Raw genomic sequence first — 11,539 nt, forward strand, 5'->3', positions numbered from 1 at the left:
CTGACATCGGGAAAGGTACTCGTCACCATCGCTCCTTTTGCCTTAGTTCTGGTGAGGAGAACGTGACATTGATACTTACAGACTCTAATGTGTCACACGCTCTGAACTGACGAACTGGCTCAACCTCTTCGCGGACTGTTGACCGATGGCTCTCCAGGATCGCTTAGACGTCGTTCACACGGCGGCTAATGGCCGTCAACTCATAACACACTTGGCTCGGGCGGAAGATGAAGCTTTGAAAGCCTTCATTGAGCTGAGTGACAATGCGTATCAGTATAACAGCTTGGGTCGCTCAAGGCAGAAGGATGATTGTATGGAGTGCGATTGCCAATTTGATTACGGTACGTTCAACTTTGATCCAAAAATATTGCTCCAACAGTGTTCGGTTAGCTACCGATCCCCCAGAAGCCGCTTGTGGCTATGGATCAGACTGTATCAACCGGCTAACTCAGGTGGAATGTCTGGCGGACGAATGCCGTTGTCGTTCCCACTGCCAAAATCAGCGGTAAGCTGCTTTTTGCCTGGAACATGCGTCGTATTCACAAGTGTAGATTCCAGCGCAAACAATATGCCGATATTGAGATAGTATCGACGGACAAGAAAGGTTATGGGCTAAGGGCCGCTACTGATCTTCAGCCGTGAGTATCGTCTGGTGGACGTTTTAGGATGCTGATCGCCGCAGGGATTCCTTCATATATGAATATATTGGGGAGGTCATCAATCAAACGACTTTTCTGAAGAGGATGCATGAATACGCTGACGAAGGTATCAAACATTTCTATTTTATGATGCTACAACGCGAAGAGGTGCGCTGGTTACGGCTGTTACCCCCCCTGAAATTCAACTCGTCTGAAGTACATCGATGCCACAAAGAAGGGTGGTATTGGACGCTTTGCGAATCACAGCTGCAATCCTAACTGCTATGTTGCGAAATGGGTTGTGGGACCACGGGTTCGAATGGGTATCTTTGCTAAGAGGGAAATTTCACGAGGCGAGGAGTTAACATTCAACTACAATGTTGATCGCTATGGGTTAGCTGAACGTCTTATCCAGTTCTGCTGAGCTGCTGAGCTATTATCCAGGCATGATGCTCAACCTTGTTATTGTGGCGAGGCGAATTGTGTAGGTTTTATCGGTGGCAAAACGCAGACCGATTTGGCGGGCATGGATGACCTCTATCTGGACGGTAAATTGCTTTTTGTCCTGATATAATATCTTTTTACCAATTTCTGCAGCGCTGGGCATCGTGGATGACGTGGAGAAGCTAAATTTGAAAGGCTCCAAAAAGAAGACAAGTCGTAAACTAGACGAAGATTACTTGGTGCGATAGACACATCTGAGCGTCTCAAAGTGTTCTCATGGTTGTCTGCTACAGCCTGTTCTCAGACCAGTCGATGAAAGCGAAGTAGCTAAGGTCGTTGCTGCCCTTCGGCAGGCTACAAATCGGCGTATTGTTTGCAAGCTGCTCCTGCGCATTCGGGTTCGTGTACTACTTTCGACAAGCGGCGTGATCATTAACCAAAGTGACAGATGACAGAGGACGACACTGTTCAGCGTAGGATGATGCGCATGTATGGGTATAGCATGATGGCGGGCATCCTAGATGAGTTTGGTGACGATGTAGAAGTGGTTCTCCTTGTACGCACATTTCGTTTGGCCCACCCCGCGAGCTTACACCAGTCAGGCACTAGAGAGCATGTTGCATTGGCCGCTGCAAACGCGGAATAAAGTTGAAGATGCGCATTTGGAAGAGCCCGTCAGCCGTTTCGCTCAATCGGACAATGACACGCTGCGCAAAATTGCGAGCGAAGTGCGTGGGAATTCTTTGTCTGCATCCTATCAATCGTTTCTTATCTGCTTCTCCAGCTCTTGTCCGGCTGGGCGAAGCTAGAGTCCGCGTATCGCATACCGAAACGTGCCCTCAAGGTAATGAAACCGATACTGGCTGTTACCTCGCACCGGACCGTAAGCTCATGCATGGTTACAGGAGGAAGAAATGGACTCCTCTAGTCAAACTGGTTCGCGACCTGGCAGTTTTGGGGAGGTCCCGGCATCCCCGAGACCATCCAAACGGATCAGGTTTGATGAGGACATCCCAGCTTCCGTAGTAGCATTTCAACCAATGGGCTTTAAGTTCAGCGGCCCCCCGTCAATAACTCGAAGCACATCTGCAGCAAACCTTAAATTAACTGCAACGGCTGCAGCTTCACCTGTTACTGCTTCACATCCAGTCCGCGCCGAATTGGCGGCCATTATTGCGCAGGCTGCTGCTGCTTCTACATCAGCCCCGACAGACCGCCTCAGTCCGTTGCCTCTCCCAAGGAAAACCCACCGTGCTTCAGGTCGGACGACTGACACTTCTCGGAACAAGTCATCAGATATCGCGGGTAGAGACAAACGAATGAGCCGTCTTGTGAGCGAGATTGTTGTACAATGCATGTCCAAACACCTCGCGAAACATGCGATGAGACTAGAGCGGGATGATTTCAAGCGGTATGCACGAGAGGTAAGCGCTTCTGCTTCTGCTATGCTTCTGTCACTGTATTTAACTTTCAGCTCACCGACCGCATTGTGGAGAAGGAGAAGCGATCCAGCAACTACAAGTCCGCCAGGCTAGATACACTTTCCGAGGAAAAACAAGCTAAAATGAGGAAATTCGTCAAAGCTTACCTCGCCAAGCTTCGACATCGTGTCCGTTCGGCCCCTGCTGGACTGACTTTGCACGAATCTTCCGGAACACCAGAGGATGGTAACGATCCTACTATACTACTGAATGGAGGTACTAAAGATCCATCTATATCGCTGACGCCAGATGAGCACCCCGTGGAGGAAGCTGATTACTCGTCTGTGGATGAACGGTCTTCGACTCCATCTCCTGCTGTATAGTAGTACTTTCTGTCATGCCGTCGATGCTGATTGATGTCTTGCCTGTATTCATAGTGCTGGTCTATAATGTCATATTTCTGTCTATCAGACGCTCTATTCTTGACCCAAATTACTCTTTTGTTTAATCCCCGTGCATTCATTCATAGTTTGAAACCAGCTCTTGACTGATATGCTCCCTTGCCACCCTACAACCGATGCTGACAGGGGAACACAGGAAGCATCTCCCAGGCTGTCCAATAATTCTGGAATGAGCTCTGCCGGTGTCCGTTCGAGGGTTTGAGGCCTTCAATCACCAACCTGGAAATTGCCCGTGTAGATCATATGTATCTGGGAGCACAATGTACATCCGTGTCTTCAATATGGATTGTGGCCGCGAAACAGCCCAGAGGCTCACCAAATCGAGGAAAACCACAGAGCCGTATGGGTCGCCTATTCCGTCATACGCAGACCGTAAGCTGTTGGTCTATGACGCTGCATTTAAGGAGCCTGATGAATAAATCAACCCCGTTCAATAATATACCACAAGGACGGCAATGGCAATGCGGCCCAACAGACATGCCATCTAGACGGACTTGAGGTGATCGATCAAAAGAGATCTAGAGCACTGTACAAAACCATCTAGAAAAATAACAACACGTCCCATTGTCCATGATCGTCTCATCCCAATTGGATGATTTAATCTCCTCTCTTGACTGGTCATGCTATTGTGACGCCCAGAGCCGAGGTGTGAACGGTGGCACCTCTGAAACTTCATTTATTATAATAACGTGAATATCGAGTTGATCCCTGAGCGACCGCATACCTTTTACGTTCACCTAACTAAAGCATGGATCTGACTGAGGTTGGGCATCTTATTGATTTTAACAAGAGTTCGTTATATATCGCAATAATGGCGATAGCTTTCAACCCTGCATTTTGGAACATCGTCGCTCGGAATGGTAAGCGCCATTTTGCCCTAAGGTCGGTTTGTTGAGCAAGCTTCTTATGCAGAATACCACCACCGTACCATCACAAACCTATTCAGGGGAAATCGTCTTCACGGCTGCTATGCATTGGCTACAGTTATTTTTGTCCTGGGAATAATACGTGATGCATTGTATGTTGAAACTCCTTCTACGGCATCTGTATTAACCCATTGAAGCTATACGGAAGCACTTCGAGATCAGCCGCAAATGGACATTTTGACCGCTCCCATTTTCCAGTTCCTGGCAATATCCTTTTTCATTGGAGGTCAAGCCCTTGTGCTGACGTCTACGTATGCACTTGGCATCACTGGCACCTATCTCGGAGATTACTTCGGAATTTTGATGAAAGAACGGGTGGAATGCTTCCCGTTCAATGTGGTTCGTGATCCAATGTACATCGGAAGTACCATGTGTTTCTTTGGCGGCGCGTTCTGGTAAGAAAGAGTTCATTGCAAGGTTATCGCAAGACTGAGACTTTGAACCGATTCATAGGTATGCTCGACCTGCTGGGATCTTGCTTTCCACGTTTGTATGGGGCGTGTACATGATTGCATTGCGCTTCGAAGGGTAAGAGTAGTCCGTCCTCTTTGGTTCTGACTGCTGCTGATGCAGTCAAGGCCATTTACCGATCGTATCTACAGTCAAAAAGACAAGACAAGATAAAAAGTGGGTGATGTGACAGATATCGCATTACTTTGACATAGCAATGTCCGATTCATATTACACTCAATTGCTATAATTATCCTCATAACAATCTGTTGTCTCGTGCCATATTTGGCTGCAATACACTTCAGCATCTAGTCGTGCGCAAAGCAAGAAAGCACCCGAAAGCATCCTATTCAAGCTATACGTCTCCCGTGGCGGCGGTGTTAGTCGATGACGGAGCATAATTGGTATGAGTGCTTTGATTTGTGTGGTGATCGTCTGGTCTTTAAACTGATATGGTTGATCGGAGGATTCCCTGAATGGCTGGGCAAGAAGAAACATGGCTTCCAGATGCGCCGAGACCATTTCCTGGCATGGGCTGGTTACAACGACAGGAAGAATTACACTGCTTTTCAGCTCACTTCGTTCTCTTCTCCAGTGAGGTAGCCAACCGCTCTGGAGGCCTGCAGGCATTGTTCTTTTTCAGAGTTGATTGCTGCACGGAGTAATCGCAGCCACTGCTTAATGAATAACTGGGAGTATTCGCGAGTAGCACCAAAATCGATGAGTTCAATCTTTGATCCACATTAACAAAAGTCTTTTGAGAAGCGAGTACATACTTGGTGGGTTGTGGGATTCCACAGAAAATTGGTCCAATTAGGGTCCGTCTGCATCATCGAGAGCTCGAAAAGTTCTCTCAGGCATAGGCGGAGGACCGCACTAGCGATCTGAGGCGTTTTGATCAGATGGGCTGGTCAGTTAGACGGGATGCATTACCTCGTTCTTGACATTTTGGTCGAAATGAATTGCTCTCGTGAGGGGCACGCCGTGCATCCATTCCATTACCAGCACCCGCTTTGTTGTGTACTCGGACACCACGCGGGGAACATTGAACATCTCGTCCCCGTGCAGCTTGTGGGCGAAATTCTGCATGTAACGAGCTTCACGTTCGTAATCGCACTCATCCGCCAGCTCCTGCTGCATTGCTGTGATCGTGTTCTGCAGAAAGAGGCCGGGAGGAAGCAGAGAGGATGTGGTCAAGAGCAGTGATAAATTTGATAGATCCGAAACGATTGACTCGGCAACATTTGGGAATTGGATTTTGACCGCAACTTCCATGCCAGTGTCTGCAAGACGCGCACGGTGCACCTGTCCTATAGAAGCCGAGGCAATAGGGATCGCGTCGAAGTCTTCGAATATTAACCTCCAATTGGTGCCCAACTCGGCATTCATCACTTGCTGATAGGCCAATCAGTAAACAAGAGCTCGAAACCATGGACAATCGGCTGACCTGCATTTGAGAATCCGGCATATAATTAGCCTTATTTTGAAGTTGTTGAAAAATTGCTTCTAATTGAGGAGGAAGCACGTGAGCATCTGCGTTCGTTGCTTGGTCTCAGCATGGTTCAGAGGGACAGGATATGAGAGCACTACCTTGTATACTGAGAAATTGGCCGAGCTTGAGGGCTGCACCTCTCATCTTCCCCAGTTTATCGACCAATCGTGCAACGTTAGTTTCGCTGAGGAAGATTGGCGTCGAGGTGTCCTGACGATTTCGTCTACGTAGAAATTCGGACGCTGCGCCTACACCAAGGCCCGCAGCCAATCCTTTGCCCTGGTGTTAGCCAGTACTGTCATCGCCGTTGAGAGAAGACCTTACCGCCATAATGGAGCAAACGTGCTAGCCGAGAAGAGGGTACTCGTGACGGTTTCAAGGTGACCGTGGGCTGTACCCGCAGGGTTGAGATCCATCCAGAGCAACGGGATGTAGTACGAACGCACCTCGTCAAGCAATGTGGATCCTTCCACTCTTTGCGACGGTAATACGGGTTTGGATGGTGGGCTACCCGGCGCGGGCACCACATTTTCTTCAGAAGAGGAAGACAGACACATTGGTGCACCTTTGGCAGATCCATTATAGGTTTCGTGTCCGGCGTTCCCTCCGTCAAAAAGAGGTGTTTCCTCCACGGCAGGACAACCTGATTCGAGGGCTGCTTCAGCGACTTGACTAAAATCGCCAGGTTGATCGGGGTGCACATAGGATTGGATATCGTTCAGAGAAGCCGCCGCTTTACGCTGTTGTTCGAGGAGGTTAACCTGCAGAGCAGGGTTTGAATTGGATGTGGGATTCTGAGATTGTTGCCGACTGCGATACTCCGGAAGTCTTGACCTGTGAGCCCATTGGGCAGTCTGAATTGTCGCGCTCCTTGAAGCAATACGGGCGGCCGAAGAGGCAACATAAAGTACGTCGAGGAGAGAAGGCGGCATTCAATACCACCGTAGGCTGTCGCCGATCGTCCAGGCGCTCTACTAAACCGCGCACAACTTATTAGTAATTTTTGGACGAATGGGAGCTCAACCAGGTGGAACGCGGTGGTCATCGCCCTTAGCCAAGCGGGTGAATGCCGCCGCGTTCAGCCCCTTTGCCTCGGTATATTAGGATCGCGCGTCGCGTTCCCATGCCATCCTCCTCTCTCCAACGTTCTTTGAACTTCGGTGAAGCAACCTCTGAGGTTTATCCACTATGATCACCACGATTGATCCTGCAAAGATCGGTCAAGCAGCACCTAGGCGTCAACATAAACGCAGTGCCACAGGTGCGAAATTTCTCTCCCTTATGCCGGCCTGAACTGCATCTTTTGCCGTTGAAGGATATTTACCGGCGACGCTCAAGGATGGCAAAGAAATCTGGCCAAGGGGTGACGAGAAGACTTGGAAAGCCGGTATGAGGGGTATCCCTAATAGTATGCACCACTTCATCTTCCTTCAATTGTCCGCTCATGTATGGACCCAGCCGTATCGGACATCACCAACGCCATTGTTTACCATGTTCAGTCCACCCTGGCTCGACAGGCATATAACCTCGATAATGTCAGTACTGTTCAAAGCATTGAAGATGTGATTGACATCCGGTAGCTGGGGGCGTATCAAGCTGTCGCCCTTTCTGTTAGGGACGATTTAATCGTGAAGGTGAGCTTCTCCCAGCACTGCACTTGTCGTTTTGGTTCGATAATCTCGTTTCCCCCTTGCTCGTCAGTGGAATGAAACACAGATGCAGTACACCAGGAAACAACCTAAGAGGCGAGCGACTGTCTACCACTTGTTTCACCCTTCTAACTGGTGTGCAGAGCGTATTATCTTTCTCTGGAGTTTCTCAGTCAGTGTCACCGGATCTTGCTTACGACCAGTCACTGAATGATCACCCCAGTGGGCAGAACTCTTGACAACGCCTTGCTGAATCTGGGTTTGAAGCAGCAGTATAAGGCTGCTACTCATAAGCTGGGCTTTGTATGTGCTTCATGCTGCTGATCATGACGTTGATAACTTAATATATGTAGAACTTGGAAGACCTCATTGATGCTGAGAGAGATGCTGCCCTTGGCAATGGCGGCCTAGGCCGCTTGGCCGCGTGTTATCTCGATTCCGGTGCCACCATGGAGCTGCCGTTGTGGGGGTATGGGCTGAGGTATCACTATGGCCTCTGTATGATAATATCATTCTTTGTTGGCCGTCGCCAATTGACCTCTCTTCGCACAGTCGCTCAGCATATCGCCCCGGATGGTTCCCAGCTGGAGGCGTAAGCAATGATTTTCCCTTCACCTCAATCTGACGTCTAGCCAGTCCGGACCCTTGGCTGGATACTGACAACCCTTGGGAAATCCCCCGCCAAGATGTCACGTACGATGTCCGCTTCTATGGGCACGCCGAGCGCATTGGAAACGGCAAGGCTGTGTGGACTGGCGGTCAGGAGGTACTGGCAGTAGCGTATGACGTACCTATCCCTGGATATTCCACAAACACTGTGAATAACCTCCGCCTATGGGACGCGTACGTTCTTTTTATTATCGCTCTGTGGCGAGGACTCACTTTTATAGTAAACCAAAGAGGGGATTCGACCTCAACAGTTTCAATGCTGGTAATGTTCTTGCCTACGCTTTGTCCTGGATGCTCACAGCCCCGCAGGTGACTATGATCGTGCTATTCAAGAGAATAGCAGCGCGGAGACTTTAACTCGCGTCTTATATCCTAATGATAATCACATGGTGAGCCGACTTGTGTCCTACGGACCAGACTTCATGATCGCTGACTGTACATGCATAGCTCGGCAAGGAGCTGCGTCTGAAGCAGCAAGCATTTTGGTGCGCAGCGAGTCTGTCCGATATCATTCGGCGCTTCAAGCAGGTGGAAAAGCCCTGGTCGGAGTTCCCTGAGTGTATGCCACAGCCTGTTATTCTAATCATGATGTCTTACCATGCCGTTGAAACCAGATGTGTCAATCCAACTGAACGATGTATGTGTGTATGTGGAATGGGAAGGGGTTTATTTTGACACCTCTGGAGACACACCCTACCATCGCTATCCCCGAGCTGATGCGCATGCTCGTTGATGAGGAAGATGTGAGTCTCTGTTCCTAAGTGAACTTGAAATGGACGTTGAAGCAAGGATACCAGGTTCCGTGGGGCGACGCGTGGGCAATCACGACGAAGACTTTCTTCTATACCAATCACACGGTCCTGCCTGAGGTGAGCACTGGTGGGTAACGGAGCACCCGAGCTGAGTGATTGATTGTTCCAGGCCCTCGAGAAATGGCCGGTACCCCTCATGGAACATGTCCTGCCCAGGTGCGATATCACCTTGGTGAGGGGTGTATTAACTGACTTTCTGGGTAGGCATCTGCAAATTATTTATGATATCAATATGTATGTCTTCCGTGCCACTTCGCATTACTTTGCTTCATTGTAAGCCCCTTCGTTATAGGGCCTTTCTTCAAGGTAATGTCCTACAACGATTGCCTCCCGACATCCGCTCATGCCTCGTTTAGCTGTGGAGCGTAAGGTAACATTTCAGGCTGTGCGATGTCGTCCTCTGGTTGAAAAGACGGTAGTGGCCCAATGATCGTGAACGTCTAGCTCGCATGTCACTCATTCAAGGTTGGGGTCCATGACCTTCGTCTTCCTAGGTTCTAATGTCACGCAATATAGAGGGTGAACCGAAGTATGTTAGAATGGCATTCTTAGCCACGATTGGTAGAAACTTGACCTCTTTTCACGGATCGCACGTTGACTGGATATCTAGGTTCTGCTAAAGTGGTCTGTTCCTCCAAATTACGTGTCGCGGCGGTTCCCCTAATCCCTGTGTAGAATGGCGTCGCGGAGCTCCACAGTCATCTTGTTCGTGAAACTATTCTGCGAGACTTTGTCGACTTCTTTGGCAAGAGCAAGTAAGTGAATGCTAGGTGGTATCGAAATCCATCTCACAGCGCTATTTCCAGGTTTGCTAATGTCACAAATGGCGGTGAGTCCCCTAGTCTACATGTTATGTGGGCCACCTTCATAGGGTCTCAGTCACACCTCGCCGCTGGTTGGATCAATGCAACCCGGGTCTCAGCAACCTCATCACGGATGCCATCCAGAAGCCGAAAGCAGTCTGGTTGAAGGATCTGACCTTGCTGAAGGCTTTGGAGCCATTTGCCGAAGACTCTGTTTTCCTCAAAAAATGGGCACTGATCAAGCATAACAACAAGAAGCATCTGGCTGACTATATCAAGACACATCTGGGCATAACTGTAAACCCTCAATCCCTTTTCGATATCCAGATCAAACGCATTCATGAGTATAAGGTGGGCTCATACTTTCAGTCCGACATTTTGCTAAAAGTTTCCGTAGCGGCAAAGCCTCAATCTTCTTGGGGTGATCCATGTAACCAGCTTCTTGTTCCGCTAATATGAACGCGCTAACTGAAGCGTAGAGATACTTGACACTCAAGGCAATGACCTCGACGGAGCGCAAGAAGGTTAACCCTCGTGTCGTAATCTTCGGCGGCAAAGCAGCACCTGGTTACTTCATGGCCAAACTTGTCAGCCTCGAACAGACTGCTCCAGTCATTCACTAATGTTTCTCGCAGCTGATTCGTCTCATTGTCAACACGGCTAGAACCATCAACGCTGACGCGGACATGAAGGACATTCTCACCGTTGTTTTTGTGCCAGACTATGTATTCGTCATTCCAACATGTGTTTTTATTAATACTGATCGCATCACAGTCTGTGTCACTGGCGGAGATTCTCATCCCTGCCTCTGACATCAGTCAGCATATATCAACGGCTGGCACTGAAGCGGTAGGAGGCGTGTTGTTGGTAAGATCATCCTGAGACTGAAGAAGATTCTACCAGTCCGGCACGTCAAACATGAAGTTCTGTCTTAACGGTGGTTTGCTTCTTGGGACTGTGGATGGGGCTAACATCGAAATTGCTGAAGAAGTAGACTCCAATAATGTGCGTCACAATGCAAAATGGCAAACACAACTTTGCTCATTCGTTTCTAGGTGTTCTTTTTTGGACACCTCACCGACGCAGTTGAGGATCTGCGCCATCAGCACAAGTATCATCCCATTCCTGTAGAGGAACGCTCTCCGGCACTGGCAGCTGTCTTGAAGGAAATTGAAGAGGGCCGTTTTGGCGATCCGACGATCTATCAACCTTTCGTGGACACCATTCGCCTTAGCGACTATTACCTTGTCACCGATGACTTTGATTCGTACGTAGAGGCAAACAAGATGGTGGACGATGCCTATGTCAAAGATCCTGAAGAATGGACGAAGAAAACTATCCTAACAGTGTCCAGGGTAATGCATTTTGTACGGTCTATTTGGGGATCTTAACGTTTTTTTCCGCGTAGATGGGCAAATTCAGTTCTGATCGCGCCATCATGACTTACGCGGAAGAGGTAAGCTAAGCGGCAGTTCGGATCGGTTGACAATGACTAATAACCAACAATGGTAGTTCTGGAATATAGAGCAATTCGCGATCAAATTTTGACCAAAACAGCACTGTTGCCGTTTCAGCTAGAAGCTCGAGACAAGGCCTGTACATAATGCGTTCAATCAAGCAGATTATCACTTGACCTAGAGAGAGACCTTGTGGTTGGCAGCAGCAACATGCATTACAAGGCGATATTCTAATGAGATGGAAGACCTCACAAGCGATCCGAGTCAGCTGCTATTATTCTCAGACAATCAGAAACCCAAAGGAGGCACGAGAAACA

The 11,539-nt window shown here is 48.9% G+C and overlaps 3 protein-coding genes across 3 annotated transcripts; 2 read left to right on the forward strand and 1 right to left on the reverse strand.

Moving 5' to 3' along the window:
* Positions 1–39: 39 nt before the first annotated feature.
* Positions 40–2,967, forward strand: DACRYDRAFT_25277 (SET domain-containing protein). The gene is made up of 13 exons (XM_040774098.1): positions 40–341; positions 391–505; positions 552–638; positions 683–806; positions 856–1,031; positions 1,083–1,186; positions 1,236–1,321; positions 1,376–1,480; positions 1,531–1,638; positions 1,685–1,810; positions 1,867–1,926; positions 1,988–2,506; positions 2,557–2,967. The coding sequence occupies exons 1-13, from the start codon at positions 146–148 to the stop codon at positions 2,884–2,886; spliced, it is 2,136 nt and encodes a 711-aa protein (XP_040624057.1). The 5' UTR covers positions 40–145; the 3' UTR covers positions 2,887–2,967.
* A 772-nt stretch (positions 2,968–3,739) lies between these two features.
* On the reverse strand, positions 3,740–6,861 carry DACRYDRAFT_25278 (ABC1-domain-containing protein). The gene is made up of 12 exons (XM_040774099.1): positions 6,279–6,861; positions 6,157–6,223; positions 5,931–6,104; positions 5,788–5,873; positions 5,274–5,735; positions 5,117–5,224; positions 4,919–5,071; positions 4,469–4,865; positions 4,344–4,418; positions 4,028–4,285; positions 3,877–3,982; positions 3,740–3,824 (listed from the first exon to the last, which is right to left on the reverse strand). Exons 1-8 carry the CDS (start codon positions 6,762–6,764, stop codon positions 4,578–4,580), a joined length of 1,824 nt encoding a protein of 607 aa, XP_040624058.1. The 5' UTR covers positions 6,765–6,861; the 3' UTR covers positions 3,740–3,824; positions 3,877–3,982; positions 4,028–4,285; positions 4,344–4,418; positions 4,469–4,577.
* Positions 6,862–6,983: 122 nt separating this feature from the next.
* DACRYDRAFT_25279 (glycosyltransferase family 35 protein) lies at positions 6,984–11,506 on the forward strand. Its single transcript, XM_040774100.1, has 34 exons — positions 6,984–7,093; positions 7,148–7,240; positions 7,291–7,367; positions 7,413–7,466; positions 7,534–7,577; positions 7,625–7,653; positions 7,705–7,784; positions 7,835–7,979; positions 8,034–8,073; positions 8,118–8,324; positions 8,372–8,412; positions 8,460–8,539; positions 8,598–8,709; positions 8,765–8,787; positions 8,837–8,893; positions 8,948–9,019; positions 9,072–9,118; positions 9,167–9,196; positions 9,255–9,268; positions 9,319–9,332; positions 9,382–9,427; positions 9,479–9,523; positions 9,573–9,586; positions 9,638–9,717; positions 9,769–9,791; positions 9,842–10,116; positions 10,163–10,195; positions 10,245–10,352; positions 10,401–10,490; positions 10,540–10,614; positions 10,669–10,770; positions 10,821–11,120; positions 11,174–11,221; positions 11,278–11,506. The coding sequence occupies exons 1-34, from the start codon at positions 7,021–7,023 to the stop codon at positions 11,311–11,313; spliced, it is 2,607 nt and encodes an 868-aa protein (XP_040624059.1). The 5' UTR covers positions 6,984–7,020; the 3' UTR covers positions 11,314–11,506.
* The last annotated feature ends 33 nt before the right edge of the window (positions 11,507–11,539 follow it).

Source organism: Dacryopinax primogenitus, assembly GCF_000292625.1.
Source record: "Dacryopinax primogenitus strain DJM-731 SS1 chromosome Unknown DACRYscaffold_24, whole genome shotgun sequence".
NCBI lineage: Eukaryota > Fungi > Basidiomycota > Dacrymycetes > Dacrymycetales > Dacrymycetaceae > Dacryopinax > Dacryopinax primogenitus.

What these genes read in the sequence shown, in the direction of transcription:
- DACRYDRAFT_25279 (XM_040774100.1), top strand. Translation starts at nt 7,021, where the DNA reads ATGATCACCACGATTGATCCTGCAAAGATCGGTCAAGCAGCACCTAGG. An exon ending in AGGCATATAACCTCGATAAT is followed by an intron (nt 7,368 to 7,412) that starts GTCAGTACTGTT and finishes GACATCCGGTAG; the next exon opens with CTGGGGGCGTATCAAGCTGT. An exon ending in ATGGAACATGTCCTGCCCAG is followed by an intron (nt 9,119 to 9,166) that starts GTGCGATATCAC and finishes CTTTCTGGGTAG; the next exon opens with GCATCTGCAAATTATTTATG.
- DACRYDRAFT_25278 (XM_040774099.1), bottom strand. Translation starts at nt 6,764, where the DNA reads ATGCCGCCTTCTCTCCTCGACGTACTTTATGTTGCCTCTTCGGCCGCC. An exon ending in GATCCACATTGCTTGACGAG is followed by an intron (nt 6,224 to 6,278) that starts GTGCGTTCGTAC and finishes CTGCGGGTACAG; the next exon opens with CCCACGGTCACCTTGAAACC. An exon ending in CCAATTTCTCAGTATACAAG is followed by an intron (nt 5,874 to 5,930) that starts GTAGTGCTCTCA and finishes CAACGAACGCAG; the next exon opens with ATGCTCACGTGCTTCCTCCT.
- DACRYDRAFT_25277 (XM_040774098.1), top strand. Translation starts at nt 146, where the DNA reads ATGGCTCTCCAGGATCGCTTAGACGTCGTTCACACGGCGGCTAATGGC. An exon ending in GGATGACCTCTATCTGGACG is followed by an intron (nt 1,187 to 1,235) that starts GTAAATTGCTTT and finishes CAATTTCTGCAG; the next exon opens with CGCTGGGCATCGTGGATGAC. An exon ending in AGCTGCTCCTGCGCATTCGG is followed by an intron (nt 1,481 to 1,530) that starts GTTCGTGTACTA and finishes CCAAAGTGACAG; the next exon opens with ATGACAGAGGACGACACTGT.